General features: G+C 39.3%; 1 protein-coding gene across 1 annotated transcript in view; it reads left to right on the forward strand.

Moving 5' to 3' along the window:
• LOC306739729 (transmembrane protein 132D) overlaps window positions 1–18,157 on the forward strand; it is a gene marked incomplete at both ends in the record, with an annotated part of 218,612 nt that extends 200,455 nt beyond the window's left edge. The window contains 10 exons of the mRNA XM_079221772.1: window positions 5,886–6,091; window positions 9,254–9,317; window positions 9,555–9,686; window positions 10,002–10,079; window positions 12,525–12,587; window positions 12,675–12,803; window positions 15,540–15,668; window positions 15,823–16,119; window positions 16,547–16,821; window positions 17,539–18,157. Coding sequence (XP_079077898.1) covers window positions 5,886–6,091; window positions 9,254–9,317; window positions 9,555–9,686; window positions 10,002–10,079; window positions 12,525–12,587; window positions 12,675–12,803; window positions 15,540–15,668; window positions 15,823–16,119; window positions 16,547–16,821; window positions 17,539–18,157 — 1,992 coding nt within the window. The remainder of the gene's footprint in view (window positions 1–5,885; window positions 6,092–9,253; window positions 9,318–9,554; window positions 9,687–10,001; window positions 10,080–12,524; window positions 12,588–12,674; window positions 12,804–15,539; window positions 15,669–15,822; window positions 16,120–16,546; window positions 16,822–17,538) is intronic.
• Window positions 18,158–20,063: the final 1,906 nt, after the last annotated feature.

Genomic DNA, 20,063 nt, shown 5'->3' on the forward strand with positions numbered 1-20,063 from the left:
TTCTGGCCTCCGTGTTTTCAACAAGTCCTAACTGCTGAGATCCACACTTTTACTTTCCCCCCGCCACTGTTTGTGTCTCTGCTTTTCCTTTGCTTTTCTTATACCTCTCTCTCTCTCAAAAAAAGAGAGATTAAATCCATTCCTCAGTGTCCTCAAACCTCCAACTCAGCTGTTTACTTGCAAAAACACCAACACACTTGTTTGTTAGTTTGCATCTTTGTGCGTCTCTCTTTCTGAGTCTGTGTGCATAGCGGGCATCCCAAACTGATTCATATTTCCTTCCAATTATTATAATAAATAACAGTAGGTTTATTGAAATAACAGTTCATTTGAAATAATAATAAGACATTGTAATCCTTCACAGTCTTCGTATTTCTTGATTTCAATGCATGGTACTTTCCTGATGCAGACATTTTAAGGGTAAAATCATGTTTATTATTGCTAGCAGATTCATGAGGCTTGTTTTAACCGCGCTGACATAAAGCTTTTTGAAGTTAAATCCTTTGTGGCCTGCTCTCTCCCAAATGAATGTGACTGGTCTGTCGTGTTCAGAAGTTGTTTCAGACTCCACGGGGACAACCCAATGTCTAACGTTAAAAGTTTCTATTTTACGCTCAGTTTTTCTTTGGAAGCCATTAAAATTGTATCTAATATCCTCTCTGACGGAAACAGAAGAAACGGTTGATGTATGAAGTCATATATCCTGAGAAGTTATCTCACCAAAATCAAGGTGTCAGTGGTTCGCCAAAATAACTACCAAAGAGAGAGAGAGAGAGAGAGAGAGAGAGAGAGAGAGAGAGAGATATTACCACTTATTAATGCATTGTCTTTAAAGGAGCAGTTTAACATTCTGGGAAATAAGTTTATTACCTTACTTGCCGAGAGTTAGATTAATATTTATTCAACCTTGTCACCGAATGGGAGAAAATGCACTTGAGGCTAAATACTTTGAGTTTTCCTCTTAAAAATAAAAATCCACACCACCACTGTAAAAAAGACAGGAAGACAATGCAGACCTCTTGATGCTGCTCCAGTGTTTATTGATGTATATGTGCATGCTACAAAAATGAGTGCTGATTTTAATGTTAATAGTATTGTTATTATTCAGTATGTTTTGTTTCCCATCAAATTTGCAAGTAATTATGGCATCCTATCCCCGTTTGTTTTTGTTTTTGTTTTTGTGTGTGTGTGTGTGTGTGTGTGTGTGTAATTGCCTGCTATGATAGTTGTTTTAATCAGGCAAGCATCACGCGTGGCACAGGTAGAAATTACATCCACTCACATGTTTTTTTCACGTCGTCAAAAAATAGGTTGTTCAGTCAGAAAAACAATATGTATGAATAAAGATTTTGCAGGCTCTCTTATGTTCCACTCTCCTTTGCTGCTCCCGCTGCCAGGCCCCCAGCTGTGTGTATGTCCGTGTTGTGTGTGTCCGCTTGTATTCATGCGTTAATGTTTTCTCTGTGTGTCGCCTTCTCCACATCATGTCTCTTGCAGCTCTCTATTTTGGCACTTTGCTCCACAGCTCTGTGCCAAGTGGGCGCATGCACGCGCGCACGCACACACACACGCACACGCCAAGAATAATCTGCAAGAAGTAAAAAAGTGAATTTAACTGGAGGCAAAGAGAGGAGGGGGAGAGAAAATTAAAATAAAGTATGTGAAAGAGAATCAAATTGAGGAAAAAGTTGCAAAAAAACAACAAATGCCTTTTACTGCTCGACAATTCAACATGCTATTATTATTGAGGATTATGAGCTGTATATCGTGTCCGTTTCCCACATCCATTTTTTTTATTGCAGTGGAATCCAATCCATAGTTTGTAAACCCCAAATCTCCTGTGTTGCTGACCTGAAAAGTTCCAAGCCTATTACTTCAAACTTTGGAATTGCTGACAAAAACTCAACTCAAACTTGATTTTTCTAAAATGTTCCTTTGGGGCATTCAGCCATAGAGTGAAAATAATTCAGCAAACCTGTGGTAGGAATGACAAACCTGGACAATGGCTCCACTGGTAGTTCAAGCACAGCCATTGTGCATTCCCTCCACTTCTGCTGTCTTAGACCTTCATTGGAAACCAAAGCCTGCCACAGTAACCAAGAGCAGTTTTCACACTGATTTATACCTGGAATATAAAAATGATTTGGAGAAATAGTTTGAGGCACCAACAGTCTAACATCCCTTTGATGTTAACAAGCGGTAAATCAGGTTTCAGAGAGAGAGAGGAAGATGAAGAGGGAGACGGTGCGATGGGGGAGGGAGGGTGAGGCGGAGACAAAGGAAAAAGAGAGGGTCAAGAGAGGGAAATAGGGGATGTTGGCGGAGATATAAAGAAAGTTAGGAGGGAGAGAAGAAAGACAGAAATTGAAACGAGCAAGCGGAGAGGAGAAGGGTTGGGCACCTTTCCTTTTATGTTGGGGAGCCGGAGACGAAAGTCAAATTGAAAGAAATTAAAAGGTGAGAGACGCTAGAGAGGAAACGGTTTCGCTCCGATACGTACAAAATGTTAACCTCTTTTGAGATTAAAGGGTTTCACGAGGAAGCCAGGAAAAAAATATCTCGCCACACTAAATGTGTGTCAGCGCTGTGCGTGCTTGTTTATCAGGGAGAGTCTGATCCAGCCAGACCTTGACGATAATCAGCCAGAACCATGATGGAAAAATCTCAAGTCAATATTTTAGTGTTAAAAAATAAATATCACAAATGTGCTCCAAATTCTCACTCTCTTAACCTTGAGAGCCAGTAGTGAGTGTTGAACCTCTCCTAAACATATATATATATATATATATATATATATATATATATATATATATATATATATATATATATATATATATATATATATATATATATATATACATACATATATATATATATATATATATATATATATATTGTACTAATATTGTACTTCTTATTGGAAAAACGCTTTAACACTTTCAAAAATGTTTGCTGCTACTTACTGTTACTTTGTAACAGTGAAAATATAAAAGTAACATTTACCGTGTCATTTCACGTGTGGATTTTTGATCACAGGCCTAATTTTTCAAGTTATCAGGTTGATTCAATTATGTTTTGGCAAACATTTTCTCTCTTATTGTTTTGTGTGTTCAGACAGAGCACATTGTAGGTGCAAAGAAGTGTATGCATGCACAGAGCAACGTGAGCATCCCATCGAAGCCCAATATTCACTCTCCTGGAGGCTTTTTTTCATTTCCATTAGGTCTTGAGAAAAATATCTGGGTCTATAAATGGTTGTCTATAGGGGATGTGAGAGGAGACATAATATACAGGAACTGTGCAGGTACAGAACTAAAAGAATCACATAAAAGAGGATAAAGGCTGAGTAGAACTGCACATTTTGAAAAATACTGGTTAAAATACCCACAGTATTATATCTTGGGTTTTTTCACTGTACCGTGTAAACTTCCAAATTCTCTGAAATACACAGGACATGCAGACAAGTTTAAGGTTTAAACAACATACAAAGCGGTAAAATAAGTTAAAGAGTTACCAGCTCAAACTCCTCCCTGGAACATTATGGCTTTGAGAGGTAATGCACAAATGAAACGGTTTCCCACACAGCTCTAACCAGGGTAAATAATGTTGAGAATACATATATATACATATATATATATATATATATATATATATATATATATATATATTGAAATACTAAGGAAAGGCTAAATGTATAGAAATTAGCGGTTTTGCATTAGAAAAACATTCAGTCAGACAGGCAGTGAGAGACAGACAGACAGAGAAAGTCAGACTAAAGGAGTTAATGTTAAAGGTAAGGCTGAGAGTGAAAAAGGAAGGGGTGCGGCGAGTAAGTGTAGCCTGGCGAGATGAAAGAGATTCTAAAAGGGAATATAAGTGTGAGAAAGAGAAGGAGGAGAAGTTCTATCCATGCCAGGAATGGATGAATGGCTGTGAAAATATAATAGTTAGGACAGGAAGAGAAACATAATGACAATATACCCAACACAGTTTTGCAGCTAATGGTATGATTTCATATTTAATATACAGAGAATTGAATCAGTGAAAGTATATTTTTCTACACACAATAGTGACAAAAATCAGCTCCCACAACAACTTATTAAGCGAAAATTACAATATGAATATGCCTGCTGTGATCAGTTTCCATTCTTCATGAATCCATTGTTGGTTAAACATGTGGGATGATTTGTCGAAAGAAATGTCATCTCAATCAGTCGTCCAGTCAGACGAGCAAGGAGGGGAAAAGAAACGGACTAAAATCTGTGTTCTGCTTGTCAGAGAACCTTTAAGGGTGCTGTCCACTTTCTGAAACACAACCACAATAATCCACCGTCCACATGAATGTTTTGCCCTTCAGTATCAACTGAATTTGAATAACACTGTTCTAAAACCAGATCAGATTTTCCATAGTTAGTAGTGCTTCAGGACAATGCGTAACTCCAGTCGAGATCAACAAGATTTTCCACAGACTCGACTGTCTGCGATGATTTTTATACTCAAACAGACAAGTCGACTGTTGTTGCTGTTCAAGCTAGAGCGAGTTGCAACTGCATAATATACTATTACAATAGGTGTAACCAGATAAATCTGAGGGGTCACAATAATAACGATAATTTACAATGCAAGTGTCTTAACATTAAGTAGATGCCCTGAGATACAACACTGCAGACAGAGTTAGTTGAGCTGCGACAGACTGTTAAACCATGGGTAGATTATTGAGACAATTGGCCCCTGGACACAGACATGCTGAGGGCCCCACCAGCCCTTTCTTCAAGACAAACAGTGATGCTGTTTATTGATGGTATTATCGCGATCGCCATGCATCTTCTGCTGATTTTCCATCTCTTGGACGTCATTCTGTGTCTTTTTTGGTCGTTTGTGTATCTGAGGTAATTTTGTTTCTCGTTTAGGTCATTTGTGTGCATTTGTGCCTTTGTTGGTCAATTTGTGTCTCTTTGAATACATTGTGTGTGTTTTTTTGTGTCTATTTGAGGTAATTCTTTAGTCATTTTGTGTTTCTTTGGGGTATTTCTTTTGTCTTTTTGTGTCCCTTTGCAGGCATCTGTTTCTCTTTGTAGTCATTTTATGTTTCAGTGCTGCCATTTTGCATCTCTTCAACTGACATTTACCAAGTGAAGGGCAGGGGGCCCCTGACTCTTTGGGTCCCTGGGGCTTAGCCTGGTCAGTCCATTTGGTAATCCACCCATGTGTTAAACATGTAACAGAATGTGTTACTGTGAAATCTAGATGTGAATTCATATGAGTTAATGTAAACAATAAGACCACGATTAAGATGACGGATAGTCTCTAACTTAAATCAGTGTAAGATTTACATGTATTTTTGCCCTCTAGCCCTTTAAGAACAGATCCCCCAGATCCATTGGCACACAGTTTAAAATGCAGGGCAAAGATTGGAAATACTCTCGTGGGTGGTTTTATGTGTTCAAAGAAAGTATACCAATGTCTTCAAATGAATGTGATTTACTAGTTTTAGAATGGTGCACATTTAGAACATTGCTCCAGATTGGTGGAGGTGACATGGGAACTCTCTGGGTATGCACAAACCCAAAATGCCACCGATGTGGCAGCAAGAAGCTACAGAAGCATATTATTAACCTTTCTTTCTAGGGCACTTTGCAATATAGTGTTTCAAAGTGCTTTACAGGATGAATAAAACTGTAAGCAATCTTACTGGCTGCAAGAGCACGAATGTTCTAATGAATACTCGCTCCAGGCTGTGCTTAAGGAATCCACAACAGGAGCTGCATCTGTTTCTGCTCAAATCTCCAAGTTAAGTTTGTGCGAGGTCAGTAAGAAATGTCAGCCTCTGCATGCACAATGTCCCAAACTCAACTCTCCTCTTTTGCTCTTGTCCTCTTTTTTAGGTTTCCCCCAACTGTGACCAGGTCTTGGTGAACGGCAAAGAAATGCGCGGTCGGCAGTCTTTGGCCGTCAACTTCACCTACCTGCACCTTTCTGCTCAGCTGCAGCTCACCGTCTGGGTGCCAAAGCTGCCTCTGCAGATAGATGTGTCGGACACTGAGCTGAGCCAGGTCAAAGGGTGGAGGGTACCGATCGTCACCAACAAGAGGTAAAATACCTCTATGACCTTGAGGGAGCATTTGAGGGAAACATGAGCATGTTTGCATTTTTATCTTGTATCATCTCCATCGCCAAGTTAAATTGTCTGAAACTCATAGCTGGCAATTTAGGCCAATTTCTCTATTTAAGTTCTCCAAAAACATGCTTACGTTTGTTAAGTGACTGAGAGGAGCACAGTACAGGAGACAAATAAACTTCTGGTGGACATATGGCATTTCTGGTATTACTAAGCATCTGACAAATACACCTATGCTCATATATCTGCAATATTATTGTACTGTTCTCCCTATGTGTTTTACTTCCAAAGTGTTAACATAGATAAACAGCCAGCCAAACCCCTTTTCAAGAGCCAGGAATGCGAGTGTACTTTCTCTTTTATTGACTTCCAACATCAAATCATCTTGACAACGTTGAATCAGAGTAAAACTAGAAAATACCAAACATCTTAATTGAATAGCAGATACACATTAACAGCCTTATGTTCACAATTCACCTTGAAATGCTAACAAAAGTCATTATTCCTTATTGTACAACACGTGAAGAATATAAAACACTTACAGTCATTGCTTTCTGAGAAATACAGGCGAAGGATTACTATGGATTAAACATGGGGTGCCACACAGCCATGACCATGCTCCCTGCAGTTTACAGCTCCTAACTTCCTACTTCCTGTTTCTCACTTCCTTTCTTCATTACAGGTGTCAAAATAAAAGCACTACACCCATGTATGCATGAAACAATGAAAATACATAACAGTTAGCTTCTTTAACATATGCAGGGCAGAACAATTATATTAATCAATATTTTAATATAATTGCTGCTAATTGCTCTAGCAGGCCAAGAGAGTGGACATTTTAACACAATAAAATAAGATGAATTAAGTGATTTTTATTTAATAAATAGTAGTAGTTTTTTTTATCACATACACTTTCCTTTAGCAGAAAGCAAGCCTGCTGATAGAGAAACACTAGTGTCTGATCCAAACCCACACAAGAGCGTAAAGATTATTTGCAACTGAGGGGGAAAAAAAAGAATAAATCGTGGCAATGTGTGACTGTGAATGTGTGTGTCTTGTGTGTGTGTTTGCACGCGCATGTGTGCGTGTGTGATATAGTGCTTATTGAATGGAGAAAGTGAGAGCACATATCGTTCCAGCCAGTCTATAATTTCCAATGGGGTCAAGGCCTGCCTGGCTTTACTGATGACACCCATTATGGCTTTAGCATCATTGCAGCTGAATGAAGCATTCAGTCAACACACCCACACATGCACACAAACACACACGGGTACACACTTTCTCAAAAGAGAGACAATGCAAGAGGGCGAATCCGTTACGGGATGTGTGAGCGTTTTTGTGTGTTTGTGCAATGTGAAAGAAGGAGGGTGAAGGCATAAAAATAGACTATAAACCGACACTGTAGCATATAACCGTTGTAACTGTAACCCGTTCATTGTCTGTCACTGTATATTTTTATTTGTATTAATACAATACAAAATGTAGAATATTAAAGAGCCTTAGCAAGAGTATATTCTTTTTTTTTCTTGCATCTTTGGAGCCTTTATATACTTTTTATTTTCATTTTATTTCATTTCTGTTACTTCCACTCCTCTTTCTCACAGAGTCTGTATCGTTTAAGCAAATCTTTCAACTGAATGACATCTAAATTTGTGTATTTCCTCCGAGGACAGAGTTATGGTGTATGCAATGGTGTTGCAGTACGTACATCAAGCATGTGACAACACCTCCTTGGGCTACATTTGGGCTGAGCTGAGCACATATACCTCAATGATTTATATAATCTAAGCAACTCTCACTTTAGTATGAAGAAGGGATGTGGAAGCAAGAAGTTGGCACATTTAAATACACAGCCTCCAATTTAGTTTCTTGAACTCAAATTCCGAGTTACCATGGGGAAACTTAGTTTTTAAGGCTCAGATTTTAATAACAGCATACGCTTACTAACTTGTAGCACACATACACACACAGCGAAAATATGCATGTGCACTTTCTTTCCCATGTTATAATAACCCCTTTCTTTATGGTCTGTGTGTGTTTTTCTCGTGTGTGTGTGTGTGTGTGTGTGTGTGTGTGTGTGTGTGGCCATTTATTTGTATGTGTTGCTTCTATTCCCCCCATCTTCCTTTCCGTTCTGCTGGACCTAATTTTCAATTTCCCCAATTTATGCTCTGATCCCACTCCCTAAATCGACTCTGTTGCTCTTTATCCTACGTCACTTTACTTCCTCCTTTATTCCCGCAGCACAGCCAAGTAGAGCATCATAGTTTAAAGCATAGGCCACTGACCAAGCTGTCCTATTTAACCCCTTGGGAGTGAGAACAAGCTACCCCCAACAAGGACCAACAACAATGTATTTGTAGAGAGCAGAATTACAGAGGAATAAAACAATATTGAAACAATACATAATACATTCTGAAAGATACAAACACAGTCTTGAGTCTAAGTAAAGGCTCAAACTAAACTAGAATTTCATGTTTTCCTCTGTGCAACTGAATCCAATTGTATGTCATCTACAGATTGATTATATTCAGTGAAACATGGACAGCACTTACGGCATATTACCAGGACACACTGAAATATAGAGTGGCATGTCATCTGCATCTGATAGAGCTAATCAGACACATACACATAAAATGCCCAATAATTGATCCCTGTGCGACTTAATATAGAAAGTAAAAACACTACTAACACACTAAATGGAACAGCAACTGTGTCCCTACTGTAGCAAGGACTTCTGCTCTTTTAACATCAAGTACATGATACACTATATTTATGTTGTATATGTGTTGAGGTGAACTGGGACTGCTTTCACAGGGTAAAGATATGTAACAGTTCAGTTTATTCTTTGGACCTGCGGACCAAAGAATAAAGCACAAGGCTAGTTGCATCTGAAATAATGTGTTCGCAGGCATTCCAATAAATGTACAATTGAAGTACTTTAAAAGTGTTACAGCTGGATTACAAACTGAAGTGTCTTTTCTTTGACAGAGAGTGTAACCTGAAGCAGAGATTATACAGTTGATTACCTGGAGCCGAGCGTAGAGTATTAAAATGTCATTTAATTACCAGATAATCTTACCCTCTCCTTCTCCTTCTCTCTCTCTCTGTCTCATTTATCTCTTTTCCTCCCAGACCTACCAGGGACAGTGAAGATGATGAGGATGATGAGAGGAAGGGCAAAGGCTGCACCCTACAGGTATTACTTGATTGGTTTTCATAACACAGTTATTTAATCCTTTTCTTCAATGTCAATATTCCTGATAGACCGCAAGAACTGTCCCTCCACTTACTGAGACGGTAATGTGGCTTTGTGCTTGCTTTCGTTTAGGATACTGTGCAATATTATGTTGTTATTTTGTTTCTGTTAGTTAACGCACAAGCTGCCTGTTGTGTCGTTAAGCATCAGAGTTGAACCTTTCTCTTAACCTTTCAGTACCAGTACGCCTTGGTGCGGGTCCTCACCCATTTTGTCGCAGAGCCCTCTGACCCTGGAGGAGACATGGTCTACATGCTGGGTGCCGACTGGCAAGCTGATATCACTCATTTAGTCTTGGACCAGCTGAAGGTAGGCATACACAAATAATCACATGTACACACACACATACAACCAAATCTTCCATCAAGGAATAGTTCAATATTTTTGGAAATAAACTGTCTATCCCACAGTCAGTCTATCCCACAGTCAGATGAGTCGACACCACTTTCATGTCATGAAATTACATGATTTGTTTTACTCTTTCCTTTTTGCACTGATTTTTGTAATTTGTAAGCATTAGGTAAACTAATCCAGGATAAATCCACACATATTCTAAACATCAGTTATGAACAAATTGATTGATGAGTCGTGGTCCTGGCTGACAGCTGTTTCTGTGCTCCGCAGGTAGAAGATCCTCGCATTGCCAGATTGATAGATGGACGGATCTTGATTGGTCGGGACTTGGGGATTACTACCATCCAGGTCTGATCTGTTCTACTCTTGTTTTATTTTTCATTATTTGTAACTTTGTAACTATTATTGTCCCCAAAACAACCCATTCTCATATTTTAAGCAGTATATATATATATATATATATATATATATATATATATATATATATATATATATATATATATATAGTACGAAAAAGCCCCAAACCGTTTTTTAAATCCTCACGCAGTTTCAAAGTTTGTTACTTTGATTCAAATTTTAATGTCAACTTCAGAACTAGAAATTCTAGTGTGACATTTACTCATGATAATGCATCCAAGGATTGGTGTTTGAAATAGCCCTTTAAGGATTCACTCAACGTTGACCAGTAATTCATTTCTTGTTGAACAATAGTCAAACAGTTGAATGTTTGAATATCTGAAGTGTCGTGTAATTTAGCAACCTCCATTCCAGCCATAAGTACTCCAGTGATGTAAACATTATCCCCTCTTTCTTCCTCTCCTCTTCCTCTATCGCGGTTACTGTCAGCCTTGCCTGCGAGACCCTTACACAATTAGCCACAATTAACTGTCGGATTGGGCACTGACATCTCAGTGTGATGCTCTACACTCAGACACACACTTACACTGGCACACAGGGAACACACTTGTGCACTTGCTGAATTCCAATAAGCCGGCCTATTGTGACTGAATGTGACAGTGGAAGACAGTCCTGTGGCTTACTGGTATAAAGCAGAGCTGAGGCAAAACCACCATACATCTCACGGTCATAGTCAACACAGGTTTTGTGATATTCTATGATGTTACATCTCAATCTTTTTATGGTACAATATAACTACATTTTAAAATCATCACATTTCTTTCTCAGTGCTCACATTTGTGTGATTGCTCTGATGAGTGTGTTGAGCGTCTGTATCTTGGGGATTTATATTTTTGGGGAACAGCTGAGTGTGTCTTTGCATCCGTTCGACTGGGGACTGCTGCATGCATGCACGCACATGTTGACACACACACACACACACACACACACACACACACACACACACACACACACACACACACACACACACACACACACACACACACACACACAGATGCACACATGCAGACAGCTGTGCTCTTTTTGGGAGCCAGGAGAGAGAATTTACCCAGCATTCCCATTTAGATGCCACAGTCGACAGCCGTCATTTGATAGTTTGACATTTCAATTTTACCCCCCCACCCCCCCCCCCCGAGTCTCGCCTCTTCTTCTCTCCCCCTTTTCTCGCTCTCATTCTCCCGCCCAGTCTGTCTTTCTCGCCCTCTTATTCTGTGCCTGTCTTGAAGAGCAATCCCAGAGCTGTCAATCATTGCATTTTGTTAGCTTGCTGAGGGTGGGATTGAGTTTGACGCCCCGACACGTTCACTGAGAGATTTTCTTTGTACACCAATCAGATGTGCCTGTCCTCCTGTCGCCAGGCGGAGTAGCACACTACAGCTCGGGGCTTCTAATCTCTGTCACAGTCTGTCTTCTGCTCCTTTTCTCCATCTGTACCTCAATCTCTTTTGCGCTCCTTCGTTCGGCCCACTCTCACTTTCTGTCCTCCTCTATTTGTCATTGTCGCCCGCTAGCTGACACCTACTCCATTTATTTCTCTCCAGCTCGCTCGCCGGCCCTCAGTTACTCCTCTCTGTTCATTCACTCTTTTTTCTTTTCGGTCTTTAGTTTTGCCGTTGTACGTTGTCTATACTATGTTGTCTTAGTCGAATGCTGACATACAGGGGCACCGCTGGGAGGCGGATGGGAACAATGGATTTGTGTGTGTGTGTGTGTGTGTGTGTGTGTGTGTGTGTGTGTGTGTGTGCGTGTGTGCGTGTGTGTGTGTGTGTGTGTGTGATTCCACGACTTACCTTGTGTTTCATTGTGTTCGAAGGAATTGTCCGCTTTTACAGGTCTGTGTCTTTTTCTGTATGTGTTTCCGAACTTCAACAGATACTGCCAGTCTCTGTGGCGCAAAGCACTGGGTTGTTAACCAGCTCCCGCTACTCCTCAGCCAATGTTAAACCCGTCACTGTCACCTTAAGGCAAATAATCACTGAGAAGTTATTTTAAAACAGCTCTTTCCAGAACTGTCTTTCAGACTGTTCCTTATATGTACTTGCCAATGTCCTATACTTCCCATTTTCAGACATTTTCAGACACAAGCCATCATTCCATCACCTATCAAACAACCAGGTAGTCAGTAGTGTGATTTGCTTGGATTGTGCAGCTGGTGAACGCTTGTGTTGTTGTGGATTCTTTCCTGGACAGACTTTGCAGACAGACTGTAAATGTAAACTGCCACGAAATGCAACTTCCTAATGAAAGCTTTTTAGAAACTTTGGGAAACATTTGGATGAACTTGACTCCACTGCAACTCGTATAACGCAGGTTCATCTCACATAGCGGAAACTCGAAATGTCATTCTACAACTGTTCGTGTGATCTTTGGTTGCAGGTTCTGTCCCCACTGTCTGACTCCATCCTGGCGGAGAAGACTGTGACTGTGTTGGATGACAAGGTAAAAAGACATATTGAATTATGTTGTGTATTTGGGATGTATGTCCCTTTTACTGGTATGCATTATGATATTGTCTTGTTTGTCCAGGTCACCATCACTGATCTGGGAGTCCAGCTGGTTGCATCTCTGTCCCTCAGTATGACAGTGAGTCCTGGGAATTCCCAAGCTATACAGCTGACAACTACAGCCACAGAGCTGCTACACACACCGAAACAGGTAGGCGGTACTAAAAGTACGCAAACACATTCACACACAGATTTCAATGGGTGTTTCTCAAAGTCAAGGAAGGATCCTTCAACCGCTGAATTTCAAGAACATCAAATCCTCCCGAAGGACTGATCCAAAATCCAGCATCCTTTGATTTTGAGTCCTTTGTTCAGAGGATTTCCAGTGATGCATGTGTGTATCCTCCGTGTTTTTTAAAACACCCTCGATCGTATGCGCATGATGCATTTTCTGTCTCCCTATTTGAAAACAAGGAAAATATGCTAGTAAACATACAGTTATTTTTCAAACCTAGTGGGCATATCATTTTAAATGTTTTGTATATTTATGAGCAACAATTGTTAAAAGTAAATATGTATATATATTGATTTTATAGATTTTTTGTATTAGGTCTATATATTTTGTATGTGTGTATATTGTTTTGGGGAATGCAAAATGAATACAACTAGAAATTGTACTGAATTATAAAAAAAAGCATTAATTCCAGACATCGGCACATTCCCAAGATGGTTCCAATGTGTGCTCTCTGAATGTCAGAATGGAGTCGTACCTATCCTCTATATGACCCGACTATCAAGCAAGCATCCTTGAATTTGAGAAACACCCAGTATCTCTGATAGAAATCACATCTGCCAGGGTTGTAAAATCAGATTTTCAGAATGTAACTTGCACATGCAGACCCATATGAAGCATACATGTATGTAGCTTTAGGTTTGTATCGCACACACATACGCAGACACAAACACACATTGATGGACTACATCTTAAACTGTTTCCATCGCTACAGCAATACCCCCAAGGTTGTAATCATAGCGGTTAAATAGTAATTCTCATATCACAACACATCGCGGCTATCGCTCCTATAATCAGTTTGCAATTAGGAGTGTGGAACTTCCAGGCTTTAGCACAGTTTAGTTACAGTGAAAAAAAATAGTACTTTATTGATAGCTGAACCACATAAACGCTGTTAGTTTTCTGACAATATACGCAGTTTTTTTTATTATAAATTCAAATTTGAGATATTTTTCTTATTCTCATTTCTCCAATTGTGCTCCCATTCAGTGCATTACCATATATATATATATATATATATATATATATATATATATATATATATATATATATATATATATATAAGAAATACACAAACACCTAAAAAACAAACATGCTCACTTACGTCGACATGAATACTATATTGCAACTAAGTTACACACTATTCTTGACTCTACTCCCATTGCCATGGGTTATTTTATTCCACTATCTCAAGCTATTATCCATCTTCCCTCCTCCCCACCTTCCCTTCTGTTAAACAATACAGCACATTATAATTTCTGTCCAAGGGCTAATTGGATGAGAAGCCTCTCATTACGATGAAAATACAGATCTGATATTCTAAAATTAATTTATTTTCTGTCTGTTTTTATCTACATCATTCACCATTACCTGTGGAACGATGATGCGACTATGGAGAGTGAAAGTGAGGAGGAGAAAATAGGGTGGAAAGAAGTTTAACACCAAAAACCCTGGTGGGTGAGGGAGTGGAGCAGACTAGGACAAATTACAATCTAATGTGAAAATAGAAGGAAGGAGAGCGATAAAGTGTTGCTCCTCACGTTGGAGCTTAATTACTTTTGTAAGGAGGTTTTTCTCTGTTATTCCTACACAATCTTTTCTGTGTTCTGATTAAAGAAAGCAAAGGGTTTTATCAAGGGAAATTAGTGAGGCAGGATCACTAGACAAGCAGAGAAAAATACCTTCTCTGCTGAACTCTGTTTTTATTTATGGAATAGCTGCTGCTGCTGCTGGAAGAAAAAAACATGTATTTTCATCTTCCAAGTATTTATCTTCCTTGTAATTGAAGAGATGGAGAATGGAGAAAGATACAAGAAAGACAGAACACACAGTGTATGAAAAGAAGCGGTTAGGTTTCAATTATCATTATTGTTAAGTGTTTGTTTGTTTGTTTGTTTGGGTGGATGAATGGGAGTAGGTGTCTCTCTTTGTGTCTTTCTCCAAGAGTCACAACATTCATTTCCATTGTGTTGGAGACACAAACAGCTAAATCCTTAAAAATATCATGTCATACTTTCATGCTAAAACACCAATGAATATATATATATATATATATATATATATATATATATATATATATATATATATATATATATATATATATTTTTTAAGAGCCACTTAAAGATGCAATGTGTAAGATCTGGCTGAATTTGAGTTTCTACAGCTTCTCTAACTGAAGGTGCATCTCACATACGGTCCTCACAGCGAGTCCCAGTCTCCTGGTGGTGGGGAGAACAAAATGAAAATATAATTGTCTTGTTAATTGTCTAATAAACAAACTTCTTAAAACCATACACATACACACACAATTGTTATGGAAAAAGTGTTGGAAAATGAAAGTCAAATATGCATTCTCCTTTTAGCTCTGGTTTGGCCTCCACCAACTACGGAGATAAATATCTGTCTCTTTAGCTGCTAGAAGCTTCACCAGCTAGTGAATTTGCTCTAACTGTGCCTCTCATAGACCCATTAGCAAAATTGCCCATCTCTAAACTGAAACAAATATTGTATCAAAGTTAAAGCCATTCACAGATTTGAATATGACCTTTCATCATAGCCCATAAAGGAAGATGGGCAGTTCTGTTGCCTAACACTTTTTATACACTGTTCTTTTTTATATTTATGTTTTGAGAATTTCTTCTCATTCTCTTTCAGGAGGCAGCAATCAGTGCGTGGATCCAGTACAGTGACGGTTCAGTGACACCACTTGACGTCTATGATTCCAAGGACTTCCTCCTCTCGGTTGTGTCATTGGATGAGAGCGTCATCTCCATAACAAATCAGGTACTTTCAAAGTGTGTAAAATATGCCATAAACAAAAAACATGAAAGTTCTACTGATAGATATTCTCATGAAACACTTTTTACGGAAGTGACAGACAGAATGATGTCCAAAGTGCGGCATTTGTTTACCTTCACATTGTCTATTCTTTAATTAGGAGCAACACTGGCCTATTGTAGTGGCAGAGGGCGATGGACAGGGACCGCTGGTTCGTGTGGAGATGATCATCTCTGAGACCTGCCAGAAATCCAAGAGAAAGAGCGTGCTGGCATCTGGAGTTGGCAATGTGATAGTGAAGTTTGGAGCAAAGAGTAAAGACAGGGGTGTGATGGGTAGAGGAGGACAGGACGATGGAGGAGGGATGGACAACAGTACCAGTGAGCACCAAACAAAGGATGGAGGGTGGAAGTCCAACAGTGCAGCAGAGGATCGAGAGGAAGGCGCCATGAGGAAGGTGGGGGGAACAATGGATGGATTAGGATTCTTTTTTCAATTTACTGTCTAAATAGTTTGCGAGAACATTACTGGATAGTTTGACTGTATACTTGTGTAGCTCAATGGAAAGAGACAATGACAATGATTATTGTAAGTGAAATATATAATCAGCTTTTTACTCCACATTCTATGATTATACAGTACAGGATCTCTTTTAAATGCACACATTAAATCAAAATGTATCAATTTCATATCCCACTTGTCACTGCTATCATTTTTGTATTAATGAAGATCATCAGTCACAAAACACAGAAACAAGACACAACAAAACAAGAAAGGTTGTTAACTATCTCTAACCCAGCAAATAACATGAGCTTGAATAAAGAAACTATGAATGTGTGTTTTTTTTGGGAGTTATATCTATGTGTTATTTTTCCATGAATCAGGTGAGCACAACGACCAAGAGCACAGTGACCCATCGTACTTCAGGAGGTAACGCTGCCAGTGGAGGCAGCAGCAGCAGCCGGGGTGGAGGCCCCAGCCAAGCAGGGGACTACAATAGCTACCCAGCACAAGTTGAGGTACCAGGCACTGGGGATAGTGAGCTGACCCAGACCACGAGAGGACTGTCGGACCTGGAGATTGGAATGTATGCCCTTTTGGGTGTCTTTTGTCTGGCTATACTGGTCTTCCTCATCAACTGTGTCAGCTTTGCCTTCAGGTAAAACATTCTGATAATTGACTCAATTGCTTTTATGGCAAATCCTGGCATTGAAAATATTGTTTTTGAAAGGCTAATACAAACAAATATGCATTGAAGAAGAAAATTTTGTTAGATAAAAATGTACATTTTTAAAATGTTTACATCTATCTTTTTTTCAATAACTTTCATTTCGTTATACTCAACAATGATCCGGAGACATTGAACATGTTTGGATCACACACGCTGTAAATTATCCTTCGTAGCCACCACTGGAATAAAATTCAAATATAATACTAATAATATTAGTTTAGTCTAATGTACAAATAAAAAACAGTGGTGCAGCAGCATACACATGTTGATTTTGAATCTCAAGTTTCCAGCTATAGGTACAGACCTAGAATTAGCCCTGTTTACTTTTTGTCGCTGTCCATTAAAGGGAGCTGCTAATTTAATGTTGTAAATGAGCCAACATTTTCAAAATACATTATACCATAATAAACATTAAATATGATGAATTAATAAGCCTAAATAACGATCACTTGTGCTGGTTGTAAGATACGGCCCAATATCTTTATTGGCAAATTATATATTTTTTGCTCGTCTTTTGCTCAGGACCTTTCTACTCTCTATATGAAGAGATGCCTTTTGTAAATATTGAACAATTTATTACATCCTGAAATTGCACTTGTTCAAATTGACTTCAGTTGTAGGCTAATTGTCATACTTCATCTGCAGATACCGTCACAAGCAGGTCCCTGTGCTGGAAGCAGGAGGCAACATGAACCACGCCCATGACTGGGTGTGGCTCGGGAACGAGGCTGACCTTTTAGCCGACCACTCTGAGCAGTGCCAGGCCGGGCTGCCAGATGAGTGCACCACCATCATCGACCGGAATGAAGGAGGATACGAGGAGAACAAGTACCTGCTGAACGGGGCTGGTAACACCTTAGTGATGGGCGTGGGCACAGGCATGGGCACCATTCGTGGGAGTGGTGGACACCGGGGCGTCACACACGGACAAACCTTGCCCAGGTCAGTTCCAGAACCGCATCAGTGCCTGTCAGCAATCACTACTGGTGGCAAAAATGCCACCGGCCAAGCGGAGCATCTTAATAATTCCCCCCGAGCCACAGCTGCAGCTGCAGTCGCAGCCGCCAAACGCAAGCGTGTCCAGTTCACGTCTTTCGCCACTGTTCTGCCCAATGATAATTCGGGTGGGGGGGGCCCATACGCCAACTCTTCCGTTCTGGTGACCAATGGGAGCGAGGATGACATCAAGTGGGTGTGCCAGGATATGGACCTGGGTCAGTCTGAAATCAGAACCTACATGGAGAGGCTACAAGACAATCTGTGACTGATGGAAAAGAGACTGAGAAATGGAGGGGCAGAGGATGAGTACAGGAGGGGGAGGACGGACAATAAGTACAATTCACCTGTAATGCCTTTGCAATGGATGAAGGGAGGGAGAAGGGGAGGAATATGAGGCTACGGAAAGCATACTGTCATCACTCGCTCACACTAAAAGCAATGGTAGCAAACAATAAATACCATAATGAGTTTGTTTTTATTATTAATTGTGAAAATATTAGTGTAATAATCAATAATAGCGTCACTATTGGTTATGAATGTTTATTTTTAGAATACCAGTAAACTATTGTGCTATTCAGAAATTTCAGGGTCTGCCGTTGGACAAATTAATCAAAGGCACTACACATTTAAACGAGGATGGCAAGGATATCATTTCTAAAGTGTTTTTTTACCCATATGGTGTTTTGCCACTATTGGCTGTGGCTGTTGATTTAATTACTGATATAGTTTTAATATTTATCAGCCAAGTCTGGTTATATAGTGATTATGGTCACTGAAGATTAGGGTGAACTTCAAAAATACAATCAATTAGTTTTTGTTCCATCATGTGACTCATTTACTTTTGGCATTGCTCATATGTGAAATGTAAAATGTATATATTCCAAGTACTCTACAATACATTCAGGCACCAGTGGGAGCTGCCGTTCAGCACTGAAAAAGGGCGATCTCGCTCTTTCCTCAAACAACAGAATGTGTCAAGAGTTGTAAGATGATATGACGAACAAAAGACAGTTTCTCCCTTGGATCCAAGACAGAGGCATTTAAACTTGCACAATTACAAGCAGGAAAGAACTTTAGCCATATTTGAGGCTCACCTCCTGCTTTGTGAAACCTTCGAGCCAATGATGGCGTTCTCCCTGTATTCAGAACCAATCACATCATCCCCTGGCCCCTCTCCTTGTCCGTGATTGGACAGCAGTGAACTGAAGTACACAGTGAAATACTGTGAAATACTGTTTGTAAACTAAAAAGGGGCTGACTGAGGTGTCTCGTATAAAAAGGAGGCTGCTTGGGCTTTGCGAGCCAGAACGAACACTTAATAATGAGGATTATTTAAATCAGAAACCACGTAGGCAACAAGACAGACCAGCGTTACCTGCAGTGTTACGTGGAGCAGGAACAAGTTAGATTGAATGAAGTTACAATACAAAATGAAAATGGAGTGGAAGTGAATATCTCACGAATAGATTCATGAAACGTGTTTGTTTTGGTGAACATAATTATGTATGTTTTCCCTTTTATTTGTCCGTTTTGATTAATAGATTGTTTTGATTATGTTTTTCCATACATTTATTAAGATTTTAAGGACATGTGATTATTTTGTATCTTCTAGAGATCTATTTATTTAAATGAACATTTGAGAGGGTGAGGGTGGAAAGAAAGAAAGGTAAAAAACAACAACTAAAAAACATTAGACCTGCTGGTGAATGATAGCACATAAGAGAAGAAGAGAACGGGCAGAGGTTGCCTCACCTTCGTTAAGCTCAGGTGACGAGTCGTGAAGAACTGACAATAAAAAGGAGAACTGTAAGATTGTTAAGCTTGCAATATTTATTTATAAATGTGTTACTGTTTCAGAGTACACTGTATGTTGTAGATAAATAAACATGCTTCAAAGTGCTTGTGAATATGATTGCAGGTCACTAGCCAACAACATGATGATATTTTGTACATTTTACAGTGAAAATATGGTACACAATACTATCTACCACCACAATGTGAAAGTGATCTTATTGGTTCTTTTTCTAAAGATGTCCATGTCTTTGTTTAAAGTATTGAATTAGTTATTGTCTTATTGTACAGGGTATAATCAGTTTACCTCTATAATGAGATGTGAAAATGAAGGAAGACCCATCGTGAATCATAATCAAAATTGCTTGACGATGATGAGT

Source organism: Taurulus bubalis, assembly GCF_910589615.1.
Source record: "Taurulus bubalis genome assembly, chromosome: 8".
NCBI lineage: Eukaryota > Metazoa > Chordata > Actinopteri > Perciformes > Cottidae > Taurulus > Taurulus bubalis.